General features: G+C 36.2%; 1 protein-coding gene across 1 annotated transcript; it reads right to left on the minus strand.

The window, feature by feature from the left end:
• Nucleotides 1-231: 231 nt before the first annotated feature.
• Nucleotides 232-24,674, minus strand: LOC120624300. Its single transcript, XM_039890765.1, has 5 exons — nt 24,580-24,674; nt 2,022-2,193; nt 1,725-1,910; nt 834-894; nt 232-263 (listed from the first exon to the last, which is right to left on the minus strand). Exons 1-5 carry the CDS (start codon nt 24,672-24,674, stop codon nt 232-234), a joined length of 546 nt encoding a protein of 181 aa, XP_039746699.1.
• Nucleotides 24,675-26,269: the final 1,595 nt, after the last annotated feature.

Below are 26,269 nucleotides of genomic sequence, written 5' to 3' on the forward strand. Positions count from 1 at the left end.
ATACAACATATGCAGCAGAAATAAGTCTGTCTGATAGATAATTTATATGAATATCTACACCTACTAATATTCATAAATATGTCCACATCCTTTTGGCCTTTTAATTTATTTATTAGGCAGTTGGTAAGCAGCAGAAATAAGTCTGTCTGATAAATTATTTAACATGTGCCTCAGGAAGTTAATCATCACCTCCAGATTTCGGTGCTGTGTAGGCTTGAGCATATATTTCTTTCAATACATTTTATTAAAATCTTCGAGAAAATCTGAAAAAGCATAATAAATAGGAATTAATTAACATCTTTAAATAATAAAGTGAATATTTTATAGGGGACTCAGGCATGCACTAGAGCCTTGAATGATGACTTCTGATTTGGAAGCTGCACCAAATAGTTCTGCAGAGAAGTACACGAACTGGCATTGTCAAGTAAGAAACTGTGTGGAAAGGGCCAATGGGTACCTAAAAGGCACATTTCGCAGCTTGGGCATTGGGCTTAATTTAAATTTACTGGAAGATGGTGATAACAAAAAAATAAATTTACCCGGCTAAGTTTGTTGTGGGCTCTTCTTAGACCAGGGCGCGTTTGGAACCCTCGTAGCTTTAGATTTAAGTTGGCGAACGAAGTTATCACCATCCCGTTACAATTATGTAAACAAATATGTATGAACGCTTCATAAGTGCCTGTGATAGGCCTACATGAATAAAGAAATTTTGAATTTGAATTTGAATTTCTTCTTTTTCCTAATAAATACATATTTTAATTAATAAAATTTCTAAACTAACCTTTTCATCCTTTTTAGTTTATTTCTGTGTGATGAATGGGAATTCTGCACACGGAGCAACTGATTGCGATCGCGGAGAAGATCATTTTGTTCCTTCAGCCTTCCATCTATACTCTGGAAAATAAATAAATTCTTCACTTGGTTGACTTTACAGCAACATGTATACTAAGCGGAAGAGGAATTACTCCAAAAAAATAGGTTGTAGGTACACATGAACATGCAATTAGTAATGAAAAAAATTACTGTTACTTGTAATAGTGCATTATTTTCTTGCTGCAAGCGGTTGAATGCATCATGCGGACGTTCTCTTTTGATTGGAGCTGTATGAGTGGTGGAAGTCAGATGGATGGTGGAAGGGGCTGGATTGCCAATGGTAGCAGCTGGATTGCTGATGGGATGGGCTGGATATATGGTGGAAGAGGCTGGCGGAATGTTTTCCAGCTCATCTATATGTGTATAGAATGGGGCTGGAGGGAGTAAAAAAAATGGGATATCATGCTCACTGCTGGCCTGGACAGGAGCCACTTCAAGCATTTCCTGCCATAAGATTAGAAACTTTAACTTGGCATTCTTATAAGAAAGCTAATTTGGCATGCTTTTGAGAATGCTAATTTGATAATGAAAACTTATTATTACTAGCATAATAAATGTGATGTTGTGAGATGGTGATCACTAAAAAAGAACTGGGTTCTGGGTTCTATTTAGTGTAGTTGAAACTCTTGTAGCTTTAGTTTCAAGTAGATACATATTTATCACTCAGTGCATTTTAGTACCCTTATAGTTTTCAAGTTGACAATTAATTATTATCACTATCATCACAAACAATAATAGGTACAAATATTCTAGGTGTTTGGTGCATTACTAGTTAAGTACCCTGTATGGATAAAATTAATTCGATTTTGAAATGCAAGGCACACAATTAATAAAACAAAATTAATACACACATCTGCCTGGCCTATTATGGATTCCTCAGGTCCAACTCCCGTGGAGCATTCATGCCCAATAATATTGAGCACTTTTGTGCTAATATCTGAGACTATTGGCACAATTTTAGTGTTTCCGGTGCTGCTGTGTCCCCGAGCTGCCGCAGCGTTATCGGTACGCGCGCATTTTTTGATGTCCTTCCATGTCTGCAATAAAAGAAAAATTATGCACGACTTGTTTGATGCAGACAGCACTAAGAAATAATTTAAATTACCTACCTATGTGTACTAGCTGACTTTACCGCAAAATTGGCTTACCTGCTTCCACTGCTCAACCGTCCTGTCTGGTCCATGCTCCTTCAGTAACGACTTTAAATTTTGCCACTGGGAGTTTGCCCTTTTGGCTCCTAAGGGTCCCGTGAACTCGCCAGTGGCAAGGTGATTGTGGGTCGACATAAAATCGACCAAAATTTGTAATTGTATCTTATTACTTCTTGATCTGAATAAAACACATATTTGTCAACTAATGGGCAACAAATAAAAGGCAAACACAACTTTAAATAATAGTAAAAGATCAATAATTTGATATGTAAACAGAAGGATTGGATCTTGGTGATTATCGACTTTGTTTACTTTCACTGTAAAACATTCATTAAACTTCCAAATAAAAAGGTTGACTACCTATTTATTTGGAAGCTTAATGATTGAATGTTTCACAAACATTTTATAATAGAAAACTTACTTTTTTGCACTCATTTTTATTTTCTCGAAATTGGTAGGTACGTTTTATTCCACTTAATCCAGAATAAATAATATAAACAAACAGCCGCAGACGAGGAACATTTATAGATAAAAAAAACAATAAAAAACTTAGACAACTAAAACAAAACAGAAAACGAAAAATTTATTTGTCAAAACCATGAGCACAGATTAGAATAATTAATTTGTGACATTTACCGGGGGTTCGTCTTTCTCCTATTATATCCACCGTGGATATATTGTCCACCCGTGTGCCCATGCTCGGGGGGTGGATATAAATGCGTGAGGGGATAAACGTTATATCCTTTCCCCGTGGAGAAGTGTCCCCCGCCCATGCTAGCCCTGCAGGAGTCGTTAGTTTCCCGTGAAAAAGTCAAAAATCATAATATGCCTGTTTCTAGAAACCAAGCTACCTACTACAGCTATAGGAGTAAATTTATAGTTTTATATTTTAACACGTACATGATTATATAATAATAAATTAAATAAATAATAAATATACTACGACAATACACACATCGCCATCTAGCCCCAAAGTAAGCGTAGCTTGTGTTATGGGTACTGAGATAGCTGATGAATATTTTTTTTATGAATATAATACACATAAATACTTATAATATACAGATAAACACCCAGACACTGAAAAACATTCATGTTCATCACACAAACACTCTCCAGTTGTGGGAATCGAACCCACGGCCTTGGACTCAGAAAGCAGGGTCGCTGCCCACTGCGCCACTCGGTCGTCAAATCCTCAACACATAGTAAGTAAATATATGTGCCTACCTACTAATATTTAAATGTTAAAATATATTATATGCATAGCTAATTCGACAAGGCAATCTATCGTCAAATAGATTTGTTTTACAATATTTTTAATACACGAACATAATATATCAAGAGTTTGAAAACTCCATACCAATGTTATTATATGCCTATTAGTTTATTATTTTTTTTTAAACATTTATCATATTATTTTATTTGCGTAATCTAGTTCAAGTATTCGTATGTAGTTTTTGGTATGTATTTTTTTTAATATGCACAACCTGCAGCCTGTTATCCTTTTGTTTTCCTTATCCTAAGGTTGCCTGGAAGAGATCGCTACGAAGCGAATTTTTTTGTGTGGAAATAAAGAGTACATGAATAAAATAAATAAATTGCTATTCAGTTGTTAACTAATAATCAATTGAATGCAAAATCTACGAAAGGCAGATTGATTTCACTATAAGTACACACTATAAACAGTGTATGTAGGGTTACACGATTAATATTAAAGCATCAAATACCACTACACTTTAGTTGTTAGTGTTACTCGGATAGGTAGTTAGTCATTAAACGTTACCATAAAATAGGAAAATGGAAAAAGGCTTAATGGCTGTAGGTTGATAGCTAAAAAAAAACCTCGGTTAGGTTTGGTGTGGGCTCTTTTAAGACCAGGAGTAGAGGATAGTTATTGCCACAGTACAATAGCAAGACAGGTGGTCAAACCTAAGAATACTGCTTTGATCTGGAAAGAAAAAATCAGTCAGTACGGGCCTTTCTTTTAAAAGACTGGACGACGATAGTTGAGAAAGTCTAAGTCAAAGTCAAAAATATCTTTATTCAAGTAGGCCCATAGGTGGCACTTTTGATGCGTACATGAGAATTATCCGGTAGTGACATGATGGCAATAACCACATACGTAAACTTAAAAATAAAGCTACGAGGGTTCCAAACGCGTCCTGGTCTAAGAAGAAGCCCACAACAGACTTAGCCGTGTGTTATTTTTTTTGTTTATCACCATCTCTCATTTTCATTTAAAATTATTAGAAGAGCAACCTGTTAGAGTCTGGTTAGAGCAATAATTCACTCCCAAGCTTTTTTATCGATTACGTAGTCCTTTATACTATAATAGGACTTTTCTATAAGCTTACGTTTAATGAAAGAGAAAATCGGACTTCGGAGTATCGGACTGAAAATGGTTGCTTCTTTTTTACGCCAAATAATTTCGGTACAGTGTCACTGAAAACCAAGAGACTGTGATTTCAGATTGTAACGTAAACATCCCAGAGTTAAAAAGTTCGCGGAAAGTGAATGCAATGTTGTCTATCACGTATTTGAAAGCCTCTAATAAGAGACTGTCGCATCTGCCTTCAGCCCGAACCTTGCACAGTGCTACTTATTTTTAGTCCAAAAACATAATCTCTAAACATTCATGATTAGAAGAACAATTTAGAACGCCGAAAGCGGCGGTGAATGCGTTCCACGAAGCCGGTGGAAAGACCGTTGACCATTGAGAGATCGCAGTGGATGCTAAAGTAAGAGTAGCCGATACGCTGCTGCCCGTTTTCCGTTATATTCCTTTAGTCTCCTAGCACGAACCCAGCGAGAAGAGGACCTATGAGGATATGTGATATTCTATGTATTAAATCTTAAAAGTCTAGAGACTAAACCTAAAGTAGGTATTACTTTAGGTTTAGTCTCTGGACTTTCAGTAAACCTGAAATACTCTTACGCGATAGTTTCGAAAAACCTACATTTGCAAACTTGAATTTGGCTTACGCGTCTCGTCTTCTAGTGACTTAAATACCCACATAATTTTGGCTAGAGTATCGTGAACTGCGATTGCAATAAAGAGTCCTTACCCATCTGCGGAGCCTTTCCGTTTTCCAGTTATCTCCAACTCAAGGAGACGCTGATCAGGAAGTTATTCTTTTTTAGTATCGAGTTGGGAAGAAAGGAACTTTATTTTCTTAGCCTGTTAAACATGCAAGCCAGCCAGTTTTGACGGCCGATTGGCGTAGTGGGCAGCAACCCTGCTTTCTGAGTCCAAGACCGATTTCCACAGCTGGAAAATGTTCGTGTGTCAACGTTAATGATTTCAGTGTCTGAGTGTTTATCTGTGTTTTATCTTACATCTTTGAACGAGCAATTCTTGTATATAGATAATTGGAATCTCTGAATCGGCTCCGATTTTCATGAAATTTAGTAAACAGGGGGTTTCGGGGGCGATAAATTGATCTCGCCAGGATTCATTTTAAGAAAATGTCATTTTATTCGTGTTTTCCGGTAATTATTGAAGTAAGTTGCATGGGTCAGCTAGTAAGTATTTAAATTCGAATTCGAATTTAAAATTCAAAATTTAATTATTTCAAGTGCGTAGTATAAGCACTTTTGAAACGTCAAGTCTGTTTGTAGTGACTCTACCACCGGTTCGGAAGGCAGATTCTACCGAGCATTATTCGGCAAGAAACTCAGCAGTTGCTCTTTTCCAACATCATTTTACAATTTTACAATCATTATTCCATCCTGTGTGAGATGCAAGCGGGCTTGCATGCTTCCGGGCAACCTTGTCATTATCATATCATTTATGTACCTGTAATATTCATAAATATATTCATCAGTCATCTTAGTACTCTTAACATAAGCTTCGCTTACTTTAGGGCTAGATATTGGTGTGTGATTTATTATACGTATTATATTAAAGTATATTAAAAAAAAAATAGGTGGGAAGGCCATCTGAGACGTCCAACCTGCGGCATTTAATAATTTTTTAATAATTTGACATACCGTCATAGCGACGCAATTTTTTATTTTGACATTAATAAATTCACGTCATCATTTGTAATGACAAGAGATAAATTGTATCTGCCTAAAAAGTGTAAGCAGCAGATAGCGTTTTTACTAGCTTATAATTTAAATGATACTGTTACAACTGTTGTAACAAAGTCTATTGACACTTTTACAAATTGTACTTCAAGTACTTCTATTTCTATTACTGACCCTAGTACTTGCGCTAGTACTATTAAGAAATTTAATAATGATTTAAACTAGTTAATAAGACAACGGAGGAGCTCTGCCATATGAACATTGTACACCAAAATATACAGAGCTTCACCGGCAAAGAATTAGAAATAGAGCTGTTTGTGGAGAAACTCAATGTACATATTTTGTGTATAACTGAGCACTGGCTCACTGGTGCACATCCAGCAGTTATCTTAAGGAATTTCAAAATGTCAAGTGTGTTCTTCAGAAGGACTGCAATTCATGGTGGATCTTTAATTTTTGTACGTAATAATATAATTTGTAAAGAACGAAAAGACATAGTTGGTCTTTCTGTTGAACGCATTGCAGAACTGTCTTGTGTGGAGCTGGAGCGATTTATAATAGTGAGTGTATACCGACCCCCTTCAGGTGATTTTAGCGATTTCGAGAATGTCATGGAGGATGTACTAAAGCGTTTGTGTCTTTCTACTAAAAAAGTAATTGTATGTGGCGATTTCAATGTCGACATTTTACTAGAAAATGCAACAACTGCTAGATTGCTTAACTTATTTAAATGTTTTAATTTGTGTCACACTTTTAGTGAACCTACTAGAGTAACTGCAACTTCAGCATCCTGCTTAGATAATATTTTTTTCAATTGTGACATTTTAGATAAAAGAATAATTAATAATTTAAGGTCAGATCATTGTGGTCAACTTATTACTGTTTTAAATACTATCAATAAAAGCAGACAAATTATAAAGTGTAGGCCAATAACTAAGACTAAATTAATGCGATTTAAACGTGAAATTACTGCGAAAATCCCTGGTATTGCGTGCGAACATTTTCATCCGGACAGTCTTTATAGTGCACTATTTAATACTATAAACAACGAATTTAATAGAGTATTCAACTTTAAGCACATCAATGTCAGTAATAAATTAAAATTTAGTGACTGGGCTACTGTAGGTATATATAAAAGTAGGGAGAAGTTGTATGAGCTGTATGATGAAAAACAATTTAATAATACTCCAACTTTCGTAGAACACGTAACAAAATACTCTAAAATATTTAAGAATGTTTGCACTAATGCGAAATCGCTACACATTAAATATAGTATAATGAAATCTGATAACAAAATACAAACAACCTGGAAAATAGTTAATTACGAGTCAGGAAAAACTAAATCTCGTGATGTGGATTTTGAACTTATTGTTGATAACAATAAAGTGACGTCTGACAGGGAGGTTGCTAATACTTTCGAAAACTTCTTTCAGAATGTTCCCATTTTGTTAACAGATTCTCTAAGCTCTTCACCAATAGCAGCTCAGCGTATATTGAGAGATAATGTTAAAGAGTGCAATGTTTTATTTAATTTTAAACATATATCTGCAATAGATATTGTAAAGAATTTCAGGTTATTAAAGTTGAAAAAAACCGGTGATCTGTGGGGTATGTCGGTGATGGTCATTTCTAACATTATTGACGTTATTGCCCCTTATCTAGCTGTAATTTTTAATGAATGTGTTGATATGGGTATTTTTCCGAACCTAATGAAATGTAGTAAATTAATACCCCTTTTTAAATCCGGTCATAAAAATGACCTTAACAATTACAGGCCTATTTCAATCTTGCCAACTCTTAGTAAGGTCTTTGAAAAAATTATACTTTATCAACTTTTAAATCATTTTAATGTAAATAACTTACTTCATCCGGAGCAGTACGGCTTCACTAAAGGTCGTAGTACAACGGATGCAGGCGCAAGACTCATAAAGCATATTTACGATGCCTGGGAACGTTCGCAGAATGCCATTGGTGTTTTCTGTGATCTGTCCAAAGCATTCGATTGCGTTGAACACAAAACGTTGTTATTAAAACTAAGCCACTATGGCATCAAAAACGTTGCACTCAATTTAATTGCCTCTTATCTAAGTGATAGAGTTCAAAGGGTATGCGTAAAAGACATAAAGTCTAAGGGATCATCTGCCTTAATGGGTGTCCCACAAGGCTCAATTTTGGGTCCCTTATTGTTTCTGGTGTATATAAATGATCTGCCACACCATGTCAGGGGCACTTGTGAGATTGTACTGTTTGCAGATGATACATCTCTCATTTTTAAGACTGATAGAAACAAAGATAATTTTGACGACGTAAACCGTGCTTTGTCACATGTGTCAGACTGGTTTACTGTTAATAACTTACTTTTAAATGCAAAAAAAACTAAGTGTTTGGAATTTGTTTTGCCTAACGTAAAAAAAATTGATAAAAACATCATAATAAATGGAGAAACACTTGAAATAGAAAACTCCACTGTTTTTCTAGGAGTGACCTTAGATTGTAAGCTACAGTGGGGTACCCATATAGAAAGCCTAGCGAGTAAACTCAGCTCGGCTGCATATGCAATCAGGAAAATTAGACAGCTTACCGATGTTGAAACAGCTAGGCTTGTTTATTTCGCATACTTTCACAGTATTATGTCCTATGGGATCTTGCTGTGGGGAAAAGCTGCAGATATTGAAAGTATATTTATACTACAGAAAAGAGCCGTACGATCAATATATAAACTTGGATCACGCGAATCGCTTCGTGAAAAATTTAAACAAATAGGTATTCTTACAGTAGCTTCGCAATACATTTATAGTAATATAGTCTTTGTGAGGCAAAATATTACTCTTTATAAATCAAAAGCTGAAATTAACAATCGACTTACCAGAAACGGTCATAAATTAGTGATATCTGCATATCGTCTGCGAAAGGTGCAGAACTCCTTTGTGGGGTTGAGTATACGCTTTTACAACATGATTCCTAAGGAAATTCTTGACCTACCAATGCATACATTTAAAAAATGTGTAAAAACGCATCTAGTACAGCGAGGTTACTATACATTTGATGAATTCCTCAATGACAAGGTAGAATGGAAGCAGCCAGCCTCGCTCTCATCTCCCGCAAGATAGCAAAATGATTGTAAATGTTGATGTTGGAAAAGAGCAACTACTGAGTTTCTTGCCGGCTCTTCTCGGTAGAATCTGCTTTCCGAACCGGTGGTAGAGTCACACAAACATGCATACTTGACGTTTCAAAAGTGCTTATAAAGTAGGCCTACTTGAAATAAATGAATTTGAATTTGAATTTGGCCTCTGCGTTCAAGATTGCGTCCTCTTGCTCGAACACGCCAAAGACCGCATTTTGGAAGCGTTTACTTTGCGTTTTGCGAAGGAAGTTCTTTTGTAAAGAAAATATTAAAAGGGAGTTGAAAACTATACGTATACACTACACTAGTTCAAGATAGGTAAGTAGGCATTGATATTGATTGTAATGAAAATGAGCTGACATTTATCTCTTTCCTAAACGCGCAAAATGATTATTTTCCAATACATCATAAGCCATGAAGGTACTTTGCGGGTTGCATCCGAAAGATTGACATGGGATACAAAAACCCTGCAAGCAGTTATGGCGGAATTCTGAAAAAAAATAAAACAATTACGGATGATTCCGCTACCGGATAATACAGTGGGGTTTGCGGTAGAGTAAAAACAGTTTCTATCTATCGATAAGTGAGCATTGCTGGATTATAGTTGGATTTCTATCTATCGATAAGTGAGCATTGCTGGATTGGATAGCGTTTGGCAAACTTCGCCGAGAATGTTTCGCACATTACTTCACCCTTTGAAGACGAAAGTCTAAGTCTCCGATCAGTTGATACTAGGTACCAACCATGACTAACGGTGCCGAAACATGCATACTGTAAACAGCGAAGCTAATATTCATACTTCAAGTTGCTTTATGTGCTGTGTAGGAGGAAGCTTGCAATTTTTTTGAGGGATACATTTGAAATGTGTTGTTTTTGCAAAAAAATCTAAGTAACTGATGTATTGACCTCAGGGCTAGCACGATAAAGCATCAGTGTTCAGATAACTTATGACAGAGTCTGTCTTAAGTTACCTGAACTGTAAAAATCTTTGAGAAATCTGTGTGAGTACTGATGGAAGTAAGAATCATTTAATCCTTGCACTATGTTTGCACTCGTCTCAGTAAAGTTGGGTTGCCCTAGAGCTAGAACAACTAGTTATGGATGATGGATTATGGATATGGATCATATAACAGAATGACTTGATGAGATGAGTTACATGCAGCTAGAACATTCGGTTGGGATATGCGCGTGGGATGTCATATTTAAAGTAGTTTATGAGGATAATATCACAAATACCAGCCCGATAGAGGTACAGCCCGATACAAACAATTGGAAATTTTGAGTAGTAATTCGAGGTGAAACTATTGGGAATGTGATTAAAGCTGAAGTCTCTCTAATGTGTATTAAATATAAACACGGGGACCCCGTACCTACTAAAATTTATGAGTGAACAAAAACAAAACAATTTCCGCGCCCGTCCCACAATACAAATTAAAACTTTACACATGGTAATGGTTCATTCATTCTCACAGTCTATCTAGATGAATATTTAAATCTTGCACGAAAACTCTCTGCAATTTAAATTGTAGTTATTGTTATTTGCATGCATGAAACGTTAACTTCGTAGAGGAATAGAAAATTAAACGTTACAAGTTTTTATAACGAATATGTTAAAGATTTAGAGAATCAGGACCCTGATCAGTTTAACAAGGCTCGACTTGTGGACTTAAAGTACAGCTAGCGACATCTGTGAGCAAATAAAAGCCACCCTTCGCTTCGAGTCAAAAGAGTCAAAGACCCAGGCCGGCGGGGTTCGAGGGGACAGAGGCAGGACGGCTTTGCTCTGCTACTATTGATCTCGGACTTAATTTATCAAGCGCTTTCATCGCTTCGTGTTTCCGCCTCGTTTACCGTGCAAGATTTTTGCAGCGATATTGCTGCGGTAAGTGTATTGTAAAAGTTCCACATACACACACACCCATACCGAATAATTTGTATTTGTAAGCGCTAGGAGCGCTTTAAAATTTTGATATGTGCTAAGTGTTTTGTAAGCCAAAGCGCTTCAAGATCTTTAAAGGTTAGTAGGATATTTAATGTGTGCGTTGAAATTGGTGCGAGGGCGTGCTAGATATCGCCGGAAAGTGTCTGAGACAGGTAAAGATGGGGATTATCCTGTAAATAAATACATTAATATAGTTACATATGGCACAAACTTAATACCTAGAGTTCCTAATAACTTGTTAATTGATTGTGATACTAAGCAAAAGTTAAAATGGAAATTTAGTAGGAATTAGGTGCTTATAAATAATTCTAATGTAGAAAATATGAATTCTTAAATTCAACTCTTTAATTAAAAATTCCTTAATTTGGTTAAATAGGTAGGCGTGATAATGGGCACTATTGAAACGTCAAATCTTTCTGATGTAGTGACTCTACCATCGCTTCAGTAGCACTGATCTTCAATAAGATCCTAGGGAGATTTTACTCGTAGGTACTGCAGAATCAGAGGAGTGCACTGAGTTTGTTACCAGGGTATGCATACATACAAAAATGTTTCTCCTATAGGTACAAGTTATATATCAATTTTCGGGTAGCTAGCTTTCGAGCATGTATGAAGTGCACGCCTCTGTGCAGAAGATAACTAGCTGCAATTTAAATTGCATTGCCCTAAAGTGATACCAATTATAAAGCTTCATTATTTAAAAGCTTATCAAAAAAACTGTTCACATAATCCATTGTTTATGTTCAACAGCATACAAACATAGTACAAACAACTAAACCGCAACTAACTTCTCCATAAAATGCGAATGTAAACTTTTTGTTTGTTACGCTTTCACGCCTTTACTCCACCGATCATCATGTTTGCACATAAAAGATATCTCGCCTTCTGGAGGTTAACATAGGATACTTTTTATACCAGCAAAACTAATAGTTTAAATGCGCATGATTTAAAACAAAATTCAATGAAAATACGGACGAAGACAGCTAGTTACGAATAAGATAGAGAGTATTTGCAACTTACTGTGGTCACTTCAGTTTCAACGGATTCTGCCCTTAAAATCTGAAACTGCACTACCCAGAAGGTTGACGGTGAAAAATGGCCAATGTTGCACGAGTTGTTCCGAAAAGCCGAATTACGTAACTTAAAAAAACCAAGGGCTGATTTCACCTTTCACGTAAGAAAGCAAGGTTAAAATAATTAAAGCAAGTCAAGCTTACTTGATTGCGTTTAGTTTAACTGGCAAAACCTGAGTAATTTACGTAGACATGTTGCTAGGAAGTTATATAGTATAAAAGTATCTATAAGAAGGCTTTCAAGGATATAGATTTTAGAGTACAGGAATCAGGAGGTCGATAGTGTATCCAACTCGAAACAGTTAAGGCTAAATGGATACCAATGCCCTCTCAAACTTTTCCCTGAACAAGACATTTATTTGAATTTGAAATCCCCATAATCGTATATTGTATAATATTTCTATTGCCATTTTTTCCTTTCTTGATCACTTTAATATCTAATTCCTAATAAGTATTCTTTCTGTTTATTTACTAACTACTATACAAAGTCCTCTAGTAGCGTTTTCTATTTTTAGTTGGGTTTTTTGGTGTGAAACTGACGAATGAAGTTAACTACGTGTTCACCAGTAGGTATATTTCTAAAGATTTGTATAGATGACTGAAGGTCACAAAACACCTACCGACGTCTCAATTTCAGGTATATTCTATGCGTTTCTTTTGTACAACAAAACTCGCGCCCGTGATGACTTTAGAAAGCATAATTTTGTATTATCAGTTTTAAAAATTGACACATCTTAAAGGCCATGTGTTACTGATGCTATTTTTAACACATATCATAAAATAATAAAGGGTGAAGAAATAAACCTATGCATTCGTAGTTCAAACGTAGAAACAGTTCAAAAAGAAATACCTAAAACAAGATAAAGATTTCGAGCAGTGCATGTTGCCAGTTTTTTTCTAAAACGTGGTTACATTTTTCTTAAGGGTTAAGCTTCGTGTCACTTAATTAAAATTGGAGAAAGCTCTGTGTTTCGAGTATATCTGCGTTTTCGAAGTACAAATGCGGAGATATATATAAGAAACCGAATACCGATATTATGCAATGAAAATGACAATACCTATTACTATACATTAATACATTTATTTCAACTAGGCTCATTCTATGAGCACTTTTGCATCTACAAGTCTGTCTCTTTGTATTGACTCTACCAGCGGTTCTGAAAGCAGATCCTACCGAGAAGAAATTACTCGCACAAAAACACACACTCTCGAATGACATTTTAAATTGTCTCGTATGGTGATCCCACACTCGAAGCCATCTAAGCAATTAGGTACACTCATTTGGACAGCAATATCAAGCGAGTTGCAGAAAACACCTAAACATATCGTGGGTTCTATGATCCTGGTTTTTCTTCACCAACTCCTGCGCCTGAAAGAGAGCTCACTTCTATACCATCTCTTAGATTTATCTTCATTTAATACATTTCGTTTGCCCAAATTTTGATTTGTTTTGAGGAAACTCATGTGGAGCTGTCCAACCAAGAACCCTCCTTATACCCAATATCCCCGACTAAAACTGCCCTGATCGGGATGCATAAGTTTGTGTAAAACTTAAACATGAGGCTTTTTTACCTAAAGTCGCCGATCGGATTGGCGACGGCTTAGCATGTATTATCTCTGTGTAACAACAAAGTTCTATTAAATACAGGAAGTTAATTTATTTGTATAAAAATGAGAGGTCATTAATAATTCTCCCAACCAAAAATCATCAGATCGAAGATCGAAGGATGGCTCTACGAAATGTTCGATCCGTCTGTATTTAGATTAGACTAGCTTATTGGTATATTTAGCTTATTAATATTGGATGTTAGTTAAAACAAGAAGTTAACTATACTTGATAATATAATCTCGCTTTGCCCGAGAACCAATATCTAACATCTTGAGTTGAGACACCACGTGGCTTCTTAAATATTCAAATGTTTCTCATCACAAATCATTAGAATAGAATGAGAGTCAGTGGTATAATTTATTGTTTATCGAATACGTTTATTTTATCTTTCCCAAAATGTTTTAACAAGAAGCGGTTGCAGTGTTTTTCCGTGGCACCGGAGATATTATGTTAAAATTAAATCATGCACAAGTTCTTAAGTGCGGGCGAAATAGGTAAATGAATATCTATATTCGTAATTGTTTTGCAAATACCTACCTTACAAACTTTATCATTTATTAATTTATTTATTATTTATAATTGTATTAAGTCTGACTGTTTGTAGTGACTACTACCGGTTCGTAATGCGGATTGTAAAAATGGCAAGAAGTTTGCTTGCTCAAGTAGGTACGTAAGTTTGGAGCTGTCTCATACTGTTCCAAATAATAAGATTATTATTAAATTATTATATGTACTTCATAAGAGCCTGTTATATGCCAAGATGTGTAAATAAAAAATTAATTTGAGTTTGAAATAAATGATTTTATTTGTAAGAAAGTGTGTTTTGTGTCTGTGACGGTCATCTCTAAGACTATAATTAAATATTTAAGCGTGTTTCTCATCACAAATCATAAGCTAAGCCGCGCCGTCAAAACATAAATAAAGGCGCCTACAGACAAGCGGAGGGAATCAAATAAAGCGCTCTACAGACAGGAAGAGCGGCGACGGCGCGCTCGGGCATTAATGGATTTATTTAGATGTCATTTTTTATGTGGGCGGGGGCTCGCGCTGTGAGCCGCCTGCGCTATCGTAATGTGGATAAGCTTTTTAAACAGATTTAAAATAACAATAAGAGCAAAATAGCCTTAGGTTTATGGACACATGGTGGAACTTTGTAGGACGTATTACTTACATGCCCTGCAAAGTGTTTATATATATTATAGGCGATGGTTTTCTACATACCATTTGGTGATTTTTAGATTTCTTCATTTTAGAGAAGGAAATATTTGATTAAAGAAGGAAAAGAACTCAATAGAGACGGATACTTATAAAAAACACATTTCCCTCCCTTAGTCGGGTAAATATATATAGCTTGTGTCTTGAAGCTTTGTTTTCCGTAGTAACTATTTGATTCGTCTATTGTCTAACTCGGCACTAATTTATTTAAAAGCTAGACATATATTTTATGATTAACGCAAAAGAAGTTTAGAACTTCACTGTTACAATTCTGAGTTTTAAGTAATTTGCTTCATTATCATACGTAAAAAAAATGCAATTGTACTCGTTCGCAAACTTTTTAACTAAAACGACAACTTATTATTGCCGTATAAAATCCACTAAAGTTAACTCGCACTTACTCTACGAGTAACAGGTCAACTGCTGAATCCAACTCGCATGGGCAGCGGTCGAGAAATTTCGTGACATATTTTAATCCAAAATCCCTCAGTGTCTGGAACCAATGTGAATAGTGCGTGCCAGTGATGACTTACCGCTCAGAAACGGTGAAACATGGTCGCTTTCCTATGGGCCTCATGAGATCCGTATAAGAACTTGAGTTAGCTCATCAAGTCACCAAGCTGAAGTGTCAATGTGTGGGGCATATAGCTCGGAGGACCGATGGACTTTTGGGTCCCAAACAAGTGCGATACCGTGGATTTTGTAATTCTCTACAAATGACCTTTTGGCATATGTAATCAACAGTGGACGTTAATCAGTTGAACGGCTGATGGTGATGACGACTTACTCTATTTTCTTTCTTTTTAAATATAAATAATAAATAAGGAAAATAGAAATGAGGCTAATCGTAGCGGACCTATGCTAATAAAGCCAAATTATAACCTTCACAGTTTCTCTTTGAATTAATTAACCTGCCTATACGGAGGATAATGTAAACTTTTCTTAACATCAATCAAATTAAACTTTAAAACAATTTCGTCGTATCCATATTAGAATATCGTAACAAATGTAAGCCCTCCGTTATCCCTTGAACGCGTGTTCCATCTCAGCGGACACATTCTGTGTGTGAGTGGGCTCTATCAACGCACACATAACCAGACTAATGCATTTCTCACTCCTACACATACGCACACCCTGTAGGTACACGGAAACCTTCATAAGGCTTACTCATTGTAAGTGTGTGCGTGACCCGACATTGGTATTTTGATTGGTCATGCATTTTACGTGTTTATAGTCTCGTGCTTCTCCCGTGCGGGCGAACCGAGTGCTATAAAGGTATAATTTATGCCCGTGTTCTGGATAGTGCTGCCTGGTAAGATATGAAAAAACGGCACGTTGTGGTAAACATCGGGACACGAAAAAACGTAGACTCAGTCGAATAAGTTAACAGTAAATCGCCATCCAACGACGATAACTTTGTTTGTATCCGTCGTAAATAGTTATAAGCGATTTATTTGCTGATGTTTTTAACAAGGTTTCAAAAATCATTTATTTTAGAAGTTTCCATTCATAGATTGTTAGTTTATGAGTTCCTTAACCACTAAGTTAGTATTGGTTGGTTCAAATATTAAAAAAGAAATAAAAATAAACAATACTACACTCGCCCGATTGCTACTTTCACATAGTGGCATTATAAAGCAGTCAAATCTGGTAGTAAACGTTGTAGGAGACAGGTTAGGAGGACGTTGTAGGAGTAGAGAGATAGGTTAGCTATAGGGAACATATCTGTATCGTACCGCACTCTATAATCGTGTTGAGGTAAATCAAGGATTGATTTGCATAATATTTAGCTCCCTACTTCGAAACACTTTATAAACATGTCGCACTAAGATTCTATTTTACTGGAAATGTTGGCGTGTTTCATTAACCCGTGCCTTTATTCCACAGATTATACGTTGGACCGTAAAATTAATAGACTACTTCTTAAATTTTCATAATTTCATAAAATCCGGGACTTACCCCGAAATCGGGACACGGTACAACACTATTGCGCCGATACCTAAGGGCTTATTTTACCGATAACGCATCTAATGTAACGTAATCGTATGGTTTTGGACATTATACTTCGACTGGGAGATATAAAATGTATTTTTACACCGGCCGTTGATTTGATGGGTCTTTTACTCCCTGTTTACTGAAACTTGATTTGGGTTACGGTTAAGATTTCGAGATAGCTTAAAGTACCTACCGTGATAGAATTGCGTTTTGTATGAAGACGTCGGTTGGCAACTTGATGGAAAACCTCCCCGAGTTAGCAACAAAACTAACAAAATATAAATTATAAGATCTATTTACCTACAAAACCTGCCATTTAAAAGGGACAGTTTATTTTAAACAAAGGACAGTTTAACTTCCCAATCCATCACACGTAACTACTCATCCGTACTCAGAACCCATAAAAATATTTGTGCCAACATTAACGATCGTAATGACATTGTTTTACCATTTAAGGGAAAGGCTTATACAAATAAGGCCATTGTCGAAAATAGAAAAGTTGAAGTAAGCGCCATTAAAAAGTCATTAGGCAGAAAACACATGTCGCGTGTGTAATTTCCAAGTGGATTGCTTTATCACTCGTAAGTCATTTGCGCTGGAAACTTTTGCAAGTTACAGAATTAAATCGAATTTATAAGACTTAAATGAACCCTTATAATGAATGTGCAGCAGGTACTTTCTTATTTTTCTATAGTTTGGTAATTGACGGTTACCCTGATGGTATGCGGAAAAACAACGCCTGCACAGGGTTAATTAAAAATTACTAGAAATTTCTCGGCCAGTAGTTGTTTACATTAAAAGTAACTTCTAAGGCTTTTTTTAACTTGGGAGTTTGTGAACAATAAAATATTTTACATAGATACTCTACTTGTTACTTACTCTGTAATGTAACATCGGCAACAGCGCGAGAAACACGACTCTATTACGCGACGTTGTCGAATCACATTAATTTGGTTCCACAGTGTAATGTCACTTTACAGAAATAACAAGATTTTTTATTTTTTTGTATGAAATAAATCAATGCTGAATTTTTAAAAGTCGCGGAACTAGAGTTGTTAGTTTTAATGATACGAAGTACAGGGCCGAGAGCTTTTTGGTGTTTTTTATTTAACCCTGTATATACAGACCACCATCACCAAACCTCAACACCACACCAAACACATCCTTAGTTATTTTGGACATACCCCACACTGGGGAAACGAGGGCATTGAAGTTGGAAATGTGGAAGGCAAACGATCTCGTAGCCGATCTCTAACCCGGTGGTCAGACAAACACCGGTGGTCATACCTTCCACAAGGCAATACAAATGGCCCACGAGACATAATATACGGCAAGATCATTCGCCATAGGTTACCACCGTTTTGTCTAGTGGGAGCTCCGGCCGTGGCTAGTTACCACCCTTTCGACAAAGACATGTAGGTAAGAGATTTAACATACAGTCATATAGCAGTCACGGGCTTACTTGTAGTGGGGTAAAAAAATAAACACCATCCTCAGTCATGAGAGACTGACTGACTGACTGACTGACTGACTGACTGAGAACTGAAAAGAGAGAAATATAAATAGAGCAATACTTCGCCAGGAAATCGAACACGTCCTATAAACTGCCATCCTGTGTCCATCAACCTAAAGTATGCCGAGGTGTCAAAGTGAAAAGCAAATATTTCTCTATTCAAGCAGGCACATAGATGGCACTTTTATGCGTACTTACATTTCATGTAAAATATGACATACTCGTAGAAGTAAGTTGATGGCGATAACTGAATTCGTTGAAACTAAAGCTACGAGGGTTACAAACGCCCCCTACTCTAAGAATTAGCCCACAATAAACATAACCGGTTGATTTTTTTTTTGTTATGGCCATCTCAATTTCGTCATTGAAAACTATTTAAGAAGCAATCTGGTTAGAGCAATTAATTTACACCCAGGCATTTTTATCGTTGACGTTATCCTTAATACTATAATAGGACTTATCAATAGGCTTTCGTTTAATATAAACTTTTAACTTTTCAGGAGGCATCTTCAACATTCTTCACTGATGCTGTAAAATTGCATACAACATTTCCTTTAAATGAATTTTTGCTTCTAATGTCCAAATTATTGCAGTCACATTTTCTCTTCGATTGAGAATATATTTTTGTGAACATACATATGATTTTCAAATATGTGTTAGCTTAAGCGTCACTTGTCTATATTTACAGCGGCAACCACGATTTTTAGACTGGATCACACAATGCTGCTTAGCGGAAATAATAAGCATGGCGTTATGTAGTAGGTACTTCCCAGGGCGAGCACTATCAAAAAAGCTCCACTACTTATAACTACTGAACTGAATTCTTTTACCTATAACATTTTCATATAGCTATAACATATTAGCCGAATGCACGTTTTCGCGGCGCCTAACTTGGGATATCTAAACTTTTCCAGTAGATTTTTTTTTCTGGTATTCTACAACTATATATATCCCGATCCGAAGAGTCACATTGCCCGTTCGCATATTCTGTACATCGTATGCTTGGCTACAACTATATTCTACAACTATATATATCCCGATCCGAAGAGTCACATTGCCCGTTCGCATATTCTGTACATCGTATGCTTGGCTCCTGCTTGGTCGTAGCGTGGTTTCAAATAGCCTTAGTAGTACTGGGTTCGAACCGAATCGGGTTTTAATAGTGAGGTTTTGAAATTATTTGTCACATAGCTCTTATTAGTAATATTCCTTAGTCTCAGCTGTTATCGGATATCGGATTTTCATTATTTTCATTTCATTTGATTATTTTAACTATCGATATTTTAATTTATATATATTTTGCAATAATATATATATGGCTATTCTAATATATAACAATTTTCCAGAATCCAGAACAGAAGTAAATCTTCCTTTATTTAAGAGAAAATTGTATGACTGGATATTATTTCATTGCTTTTACTCAATTAATGATTTTTATATTTTTTTCAATTTTTATAATTCCATTAATTTTATATGTATGTATTAACAACAGTATTAAGGATATTATTTATTCAAGACTGAGTTTTGTCAATAGATTTAAATCTGCTTGAAATTTTGACATATTTTTTGCGTTCTGATTATGGTTGTAATTTTTTTCTTAATGTTTTTTTTTAATTATTCCATTGTAAGTTGCACGCCAAATGAACGGTTAAAAACCCAAATTGTAACATCTACGCAATAAATCATACCATCCCGTTTATTATTATGTATCTACAGGTAACATTTAGAGTCTTATAGTGGACACCTACTTAGAATAAACAAAAGTACTTATGGAACCTGAACAAATAGCTGTGTTCGCGCAATACTTGCTAATGCAATGTGCTAACCAGCTCGCTTGAACCCGCTCGCCGGCTCCGTGTCGTTTCAGCTTAAGACTGCACACTGGAGACTGTTGGCTCAAATTAGATAGACACTTCACTTAACTAAAATATTTACATTTTCTATTTACTTATCATCACTTTCACTACATAGTATCAAAACCAAGTCGCTTTGCGTTTTCTGGCTGTCCCTAATTTTGCTTAGATCTTTCAAACAACGCAACGGATGTTAATGCGGTTTTTATTAATAGATAAATTGATTTAAGAGGAAGGTTTATATGTATAATTTATCACTAGTATAGTAATAATATACAGAAACACACACAGAACAGACAGAACAACAACAAACGGTAATAGCATAGTAAGTTTATGCATCGAGGTAACCATACCATCGGTGGCGTGCACTTCATACATGCACAAAAGCACTGCATATTTTATGCAATTTTCCTGCTGTATGCATACCCTGGTAAGAAACCCAGTGCACGCCACTGCATACCATTGATGTATCTATATATTATATGTATTTACGTATATTATTCATATAATTATTCATCAGTTATCCTAGTACCCATAACACAAGCTATGCTTACTTTGGGGCTAGATGGCGATGTGTGTATTGTCGTAGTATATTTATTTATTTATTATTTATCATCTCACACAAGAGCAAAGTTTATTAAATTGTAAAAAGATGTCAGAGAAGGGCAATTGCTGAGTTTCTGATTGGGTTCTCGCGGTAGAATCTGCTTCTAAACCAGTGGAAGAGGAAGGTTTATATGTGTAATTATTTACTAGTATAGTAGTAATGGACAGAAGCGGTAATAGCATAGTAAGCTAATACATCGAGGTTACATACCATTAATGAATTTCTTAACGACAAGGATATTTGGAAGTATCATCTCACACAAGATAGAGCAATGTTTATTAAATTGTAAAATGATATTAGAGAACAGAAATTGCTGTTTCTTGTTCTCTAAACCCGATTTATTAGTGTGCTACCTGCTGTATAATACTGTATTGCTTTTTAATGGTTAAAATATGATATTGAATATATTTTTACGAAGGACTAGAACAACTTATGGTAAAAAATCTCTTACCTTTGAAGGTGCCAAATTTTATAATAAAATAAATACCTATACCTGTAAAAAATGTAAACTCATTCAATGTATTCAAAACTAAATTAGCTTCTTGTATATTAAGTAATACCAATAAATTTAAAACGAATGCATTGAATGAGTAGATAATAGTAAAATTTAATTTAGTTCAGTCTAATGGCGAAGTGTATTAATTTATTATAGAAAATTAAGTTTTCCTATGTGACTTAGGTCTTTTTATTTTAACCTATATTTAAATTTATTAGATTTAAGAGGAATGTGCAGCGTCCAAATAAACTCATGTGAGTTTCAGGATGCGAAGAATACAAATTTTAGTACTTTGTGTAAAAAAATAATATAATCATATTTGGTAGCAGAAAAAGCATAGCTCTACGTGTAAACTCTACTACTACTAAATATGTCGCATCTGAACAAAAGATATGCGATGAACGTAGGCACCTATGTCCTATATACATCATTGTAGACGTGATGTTTATATTTTATAATACTAGATGGGTGATCCGTCCTTTAGCTTTCTGCCATGGTAGGTACAAGATTTGCTTGCTCGGGATCGAGGAGACATTTTTGAGGATCAAACTCTGTATCATCCAAGTAAAATGGACCTAATGTCATTCGTTTTAGAGTCGTAAATTCCGTTCTCCTGTTTTGTGTTTTAAAAACGTTCTCTCAAAAGCCCGAGCTGCAAAATTGTAGACAAATTTGAGCTTCAACACAATGCAAATAAGGTCCATTTTACTCAGACGTATAAGTATTCCATACTCGAAAACGACTCTGCCATTGCGAGGAAATCTTGTACGACGGCATTTCACCCCTATTCTCCATGTTTGAGACGCAGGTTTTACTGCAAGCATATCCTCATGAATATCCAAAGAAAAAAAATTAGTAAATATGATGTTACTGATTTTTAAAAGCTGCTTGATAGCAGCCAGTTCCGCTTACATCTCTCACAAGATAGAAAAATGAATGTTAATTTGAAAGAAATCAAAGCTGCCGAGTTTCTTGCTTACTTCTTCCCAGGATATTGACATTTCGATTTCTTCGAGAGACAACAGAGGTTTAGCTTATCGTTAAATGGGCATCTAACGTTAAAATTATAGTACAGTCACATTGATAGTCATGCAGAGGTCCGACGAAGACATCTAGACAATGCACGATTGCATTGTACGATTGATTGGCAAGTGTGGGGCGCGCAAAAAAGCACGACGTTCTCATTGCGTCCAAGTCTGCGTCCTTCGCGTGATTGGTTGCTCGCTGGACGCACTAAGGATGTAGGTTGGACGTGACAGTGTGCCCTTCGATTAAGGGTTCGGTACTCACTGTCGCGACGATGCCGGCTTTTACTACGAGATCAAAGGCATCGAACTACTGTATATGTCTTACACTGTGGTATAGCGTAGCTTCACCTAAAGACTCATTGAGGAAGTTAAGGCAGAGCATTTTAGATTTAGATCCCAATGTTTAGATCCTCTGATGCTTTAAGGTGTGTCTCTAAACATTGTAATTTGTATCTTGTAACCACTAGTTACGTGTGAATGTACGTTGGGTAAAGGTAAAATGCTCTGCCATGTCCCCGGTGTGCGCAAACCATTAGTCGCTGGCGGGTCTGACTACACTGGTGGCGCGTAGGTAGCAATCTAGCGTATTAGAGCGCGCGGCGTCGCGTGACGCGGGGGACGTTGACCGCGCCGCTCTTTGTGAGCAATTGCGTTAAGGTCGCTTACAGACGAAGCATTGGTATTATCTCAGTGTAAATATCAGTACTCGGAGATAGACGTAATGACTATTGAATTTTTTTCGATCTGCCGGCGCGGAGCAGTGATCTTATAAACACGAATAAACGGATGAACGTTGGGTGCACCACAGTCTTCTCTTTCCAAGATCATTCCTTTATGCAAAATGATAAAGTAAAACCTAATAAGCACCTTCTACTTATAAGGATGTAAATAATAAGATAACAATCTAGAAGTTCCTTATAAAAGACCTTATAAATATCAGTTTAAAAGTCAATTAAGGCAAGGCTAGCAATTTAACTGTCTCTGCTTTCTAAAATTGTTTAAAATATAACTGTTACTACATATTTGTCGAACAATGCTAAACGAGTTACCTACTAACCTGTACTTTATACCTGTCGTCTCAATAAGTCCATAGTTTTTAAACGTAAACTTATACAAAAATGCCGTAACCATCATTTTCATCCGAAATTCTTAAAAAAAATCAATGTGATTAACTTTAAACCAGATATTTTTTGCTTGTGGGACACATTATTTTTCCGAGTTTAATAGACTCATCCACCTGAGTAGAAGCGCATTAGTAACTAGTTATATGATTTTTAATTACAATTTAAACTGTAGCCTTGACTAAAGCAACAAGAGCAATTTTATTTCTAGGGTTTCTTTTTACGGTTCTCTTCTCAGTCGGTTCGCTCCTGTTAGAGCGGTCGTGATCCTCACTTAAGTATTGTGGCACGTTTGACTTTCCGTTGCCACTCCTCTCTGGAAGCTGCCTTTGTTGTGAACTCATGTTATGGGGTGGGATTTTTACTGTACATCTTTCGAAAGTGTTTGGTATAGTTTTGGTCAGATAAATAGGTACGCCTAGAATTTCAAATTTTCTAAATTTATACCTAGTAGTGTATGCGCAGCCTTATTAGTTGCTCCATTAACAGGGCTGTCTCTGGCACGATAACCATCCGCGTTGCATCAATGAAACCAGCTCGCGTCACATAATTAGTCCTTTCCACCTCGCAACTGCACTTTGATTCAGTAATAGGATTACGATTTAACCGACTTCAAGAATGAGCAGGCTATCAAGTTGTGAATTTTCTTTTTTGTTTGTTAATAGTACTCAGTATCTTCTTGACTTTATTTATTTTAGCAGGATCTGCATGAAGTTCTTTGGAAATTAAGGACGGAATTGTTGCAAAGATGAAAGCGATAACTTGTCCTCAATTCTAAACGAAAGCTACTGTATATAAACAAAATAAAAAAAAATACTAAGCTAATCGCCTCGTATGACGACCGCAGGAAGACGGGTGTTGTCAACTGTATTTTGTTCTGAACTCAAAAAATGGTTAAAATAAAAAAATAAAAGAGACAACATGTCCCAAAAATATTACAAAGATACAACCTCTGCACAAGGTCTTCGTCAGTGGTGACGAGGTCCCCGATCTCCAACGTCATCCGGTCGTGGATATTAACTCTTATCAACGGAAACAGGGACATTTGGACTACATCACTACTCGAAAATCCCATGCAGTTTATACGCTACACGGCATACTTAGCAATAACATTTAGCTTTTCCCCCCGATATCATCGAATGCCGGGCTCAACTCCTGCAGAGCTATAGCGATAACCCCCAACCCGGAATCGCTGCTACAACCGTAAAGGTGTTTTTCAGCTACAGTTCACGAAACTTATTTCTTTATGTACCGTTTAGTTTAGGTAACCGTCGTTTAACTGATAGCTAAAGATGTTTAAATAATTTTTGTACTAATCTGCCAAGATGCCCAATTTACTCATCGCACCAGTTGAAGTTGTTTAAATAAAATACCATTACATAACGTTGTGTTTTTAACGCCTTTGGTTGCCTGGAAGAGATCGCTATGTAGCGATAAGGCCGCCAAATTGTATACTTTTTTGTTAAATTTTTACTTTTAATTTGTTATGTTTATGTGGTGTACAATAAAAGTGTATTCATTCATTCATTCATTCATTCATTGTTAGAACAGAGGCATGATTATAATTATTATGATAATGATTATGAATTATTATAAACGGTTGAGGAGGAGAAGAACCCAAGAGAAGAAATAGACAACCGTGCCAGATTCACCAACAGATAATCGTAAATAAAAAAAAGCTTGAAAGTTTTAATATACCAGCTCTTTTAAAAGATCTCATTATCACCTGTGGTCTTAAGCGGTAGATCCTGGGTCAAAACAATTTGGGAATTTATAAGCATCAGGAAATAAAAATAACCTAGCATGTGTCACACCCCTGAATCGCCAACTTGTCTAGTTTGCATTTGCACAATAGTGCCAAATCTAGTCGGTATGTGCGTCGCCAATGCAAGTCAGGAGCAACGACCGTCGCGAATCCGAAACGCAATAACGGTGCCCCTTGAGTGGTTTACGCTTCGATCAATATAGTACTAGATATGCAGTTTCAACTTCCAGACAGAATCTAGAAAAAAAGTCGTATGTAAGTTTGCCTTTTGTTTTTTACGTAGGTCACAACAGGAGCAGTAGAGTTTTATGGGACCGAGCACGTCCAACAGGCAGGAGACAAAAATTATATCCCCGGACTATATCCCCTGACAGGAGTTATAAATAACGTGTCCACTTGCTAATGCACGCGAATATGGAATACGAGATATTATTTCCACTTGTGCGCGAGTGCTCTGAGTTGATAAAGCTGTGAGAGAAGATACATTTTTATCCTTTCCGCGGGGAGATAATTGTCTCCAACGCATGCTAGCCGTGCTGTGAAGTACATACTACCGCAAAGCAGCGTTGTTTTTTTCCGGTCTGAAGGGCGTGGCTATACCGTTGTAATAACAGGCAAATGAGGCTTAAATAAATAAATAAATATACTACGACAATACACACAACGCCATCTAGCCCCAAAGGAAGCGTAGCTTGTGTTATGGGTACTAAGACGACTGATGAATATTTTTATGAATAATATACATAAATACTTAGAATATACATATAAATACCCAGACACTGACCAACATTCATGCTCATCACACAAACATTTTCCAGTTGTGGGAATCGAACCCACGGCCCTGGGTTCAGAAAGCAGGGTTGCTGCAAACTGCG

The sequence above is a fragment of the Pararge aegeria genome, chromosome 6 (genome assembly GCF_905163445.1).
Source record: "Pararge aegeria chromosome 6, ilParAegt1.1, whole genome shotgun sequence".
Taxonomy (NCBI): Eukaryota; Metazoa; Arthropoda; class Insecta; order Lepidoptera; family Nymphalidae; genus Pararge; species Pararge aegeria.

What these genes read in the sequence shown, in the direction of transcription:
- LOC120624300 (XM_039890765.1), bottom strand. Translation starts at nt 24,674, where the DNA reads ATGTCCCTGTTTCCGTTGATAAGAGTTAATATCCACGACCGGATGACG. An exon ending in GACGAAGACCTTGTGCAGAG is followed by an intron (nt 2,194 to 24,579) that starts GTTGTATCTTTG and finishes CAGATCAAGAAG; the next exon opens with TAATAAGATACAATTACAAA. An exon ending in CGATCGCAATCAGTTGCTCC is followed by an intron (nt 264 to 833) that starts GTGTGCAGAATT and finishes ATGCTTTTTCAG; the next exon opens with ATTTTCTCGAAGATTTTAAT.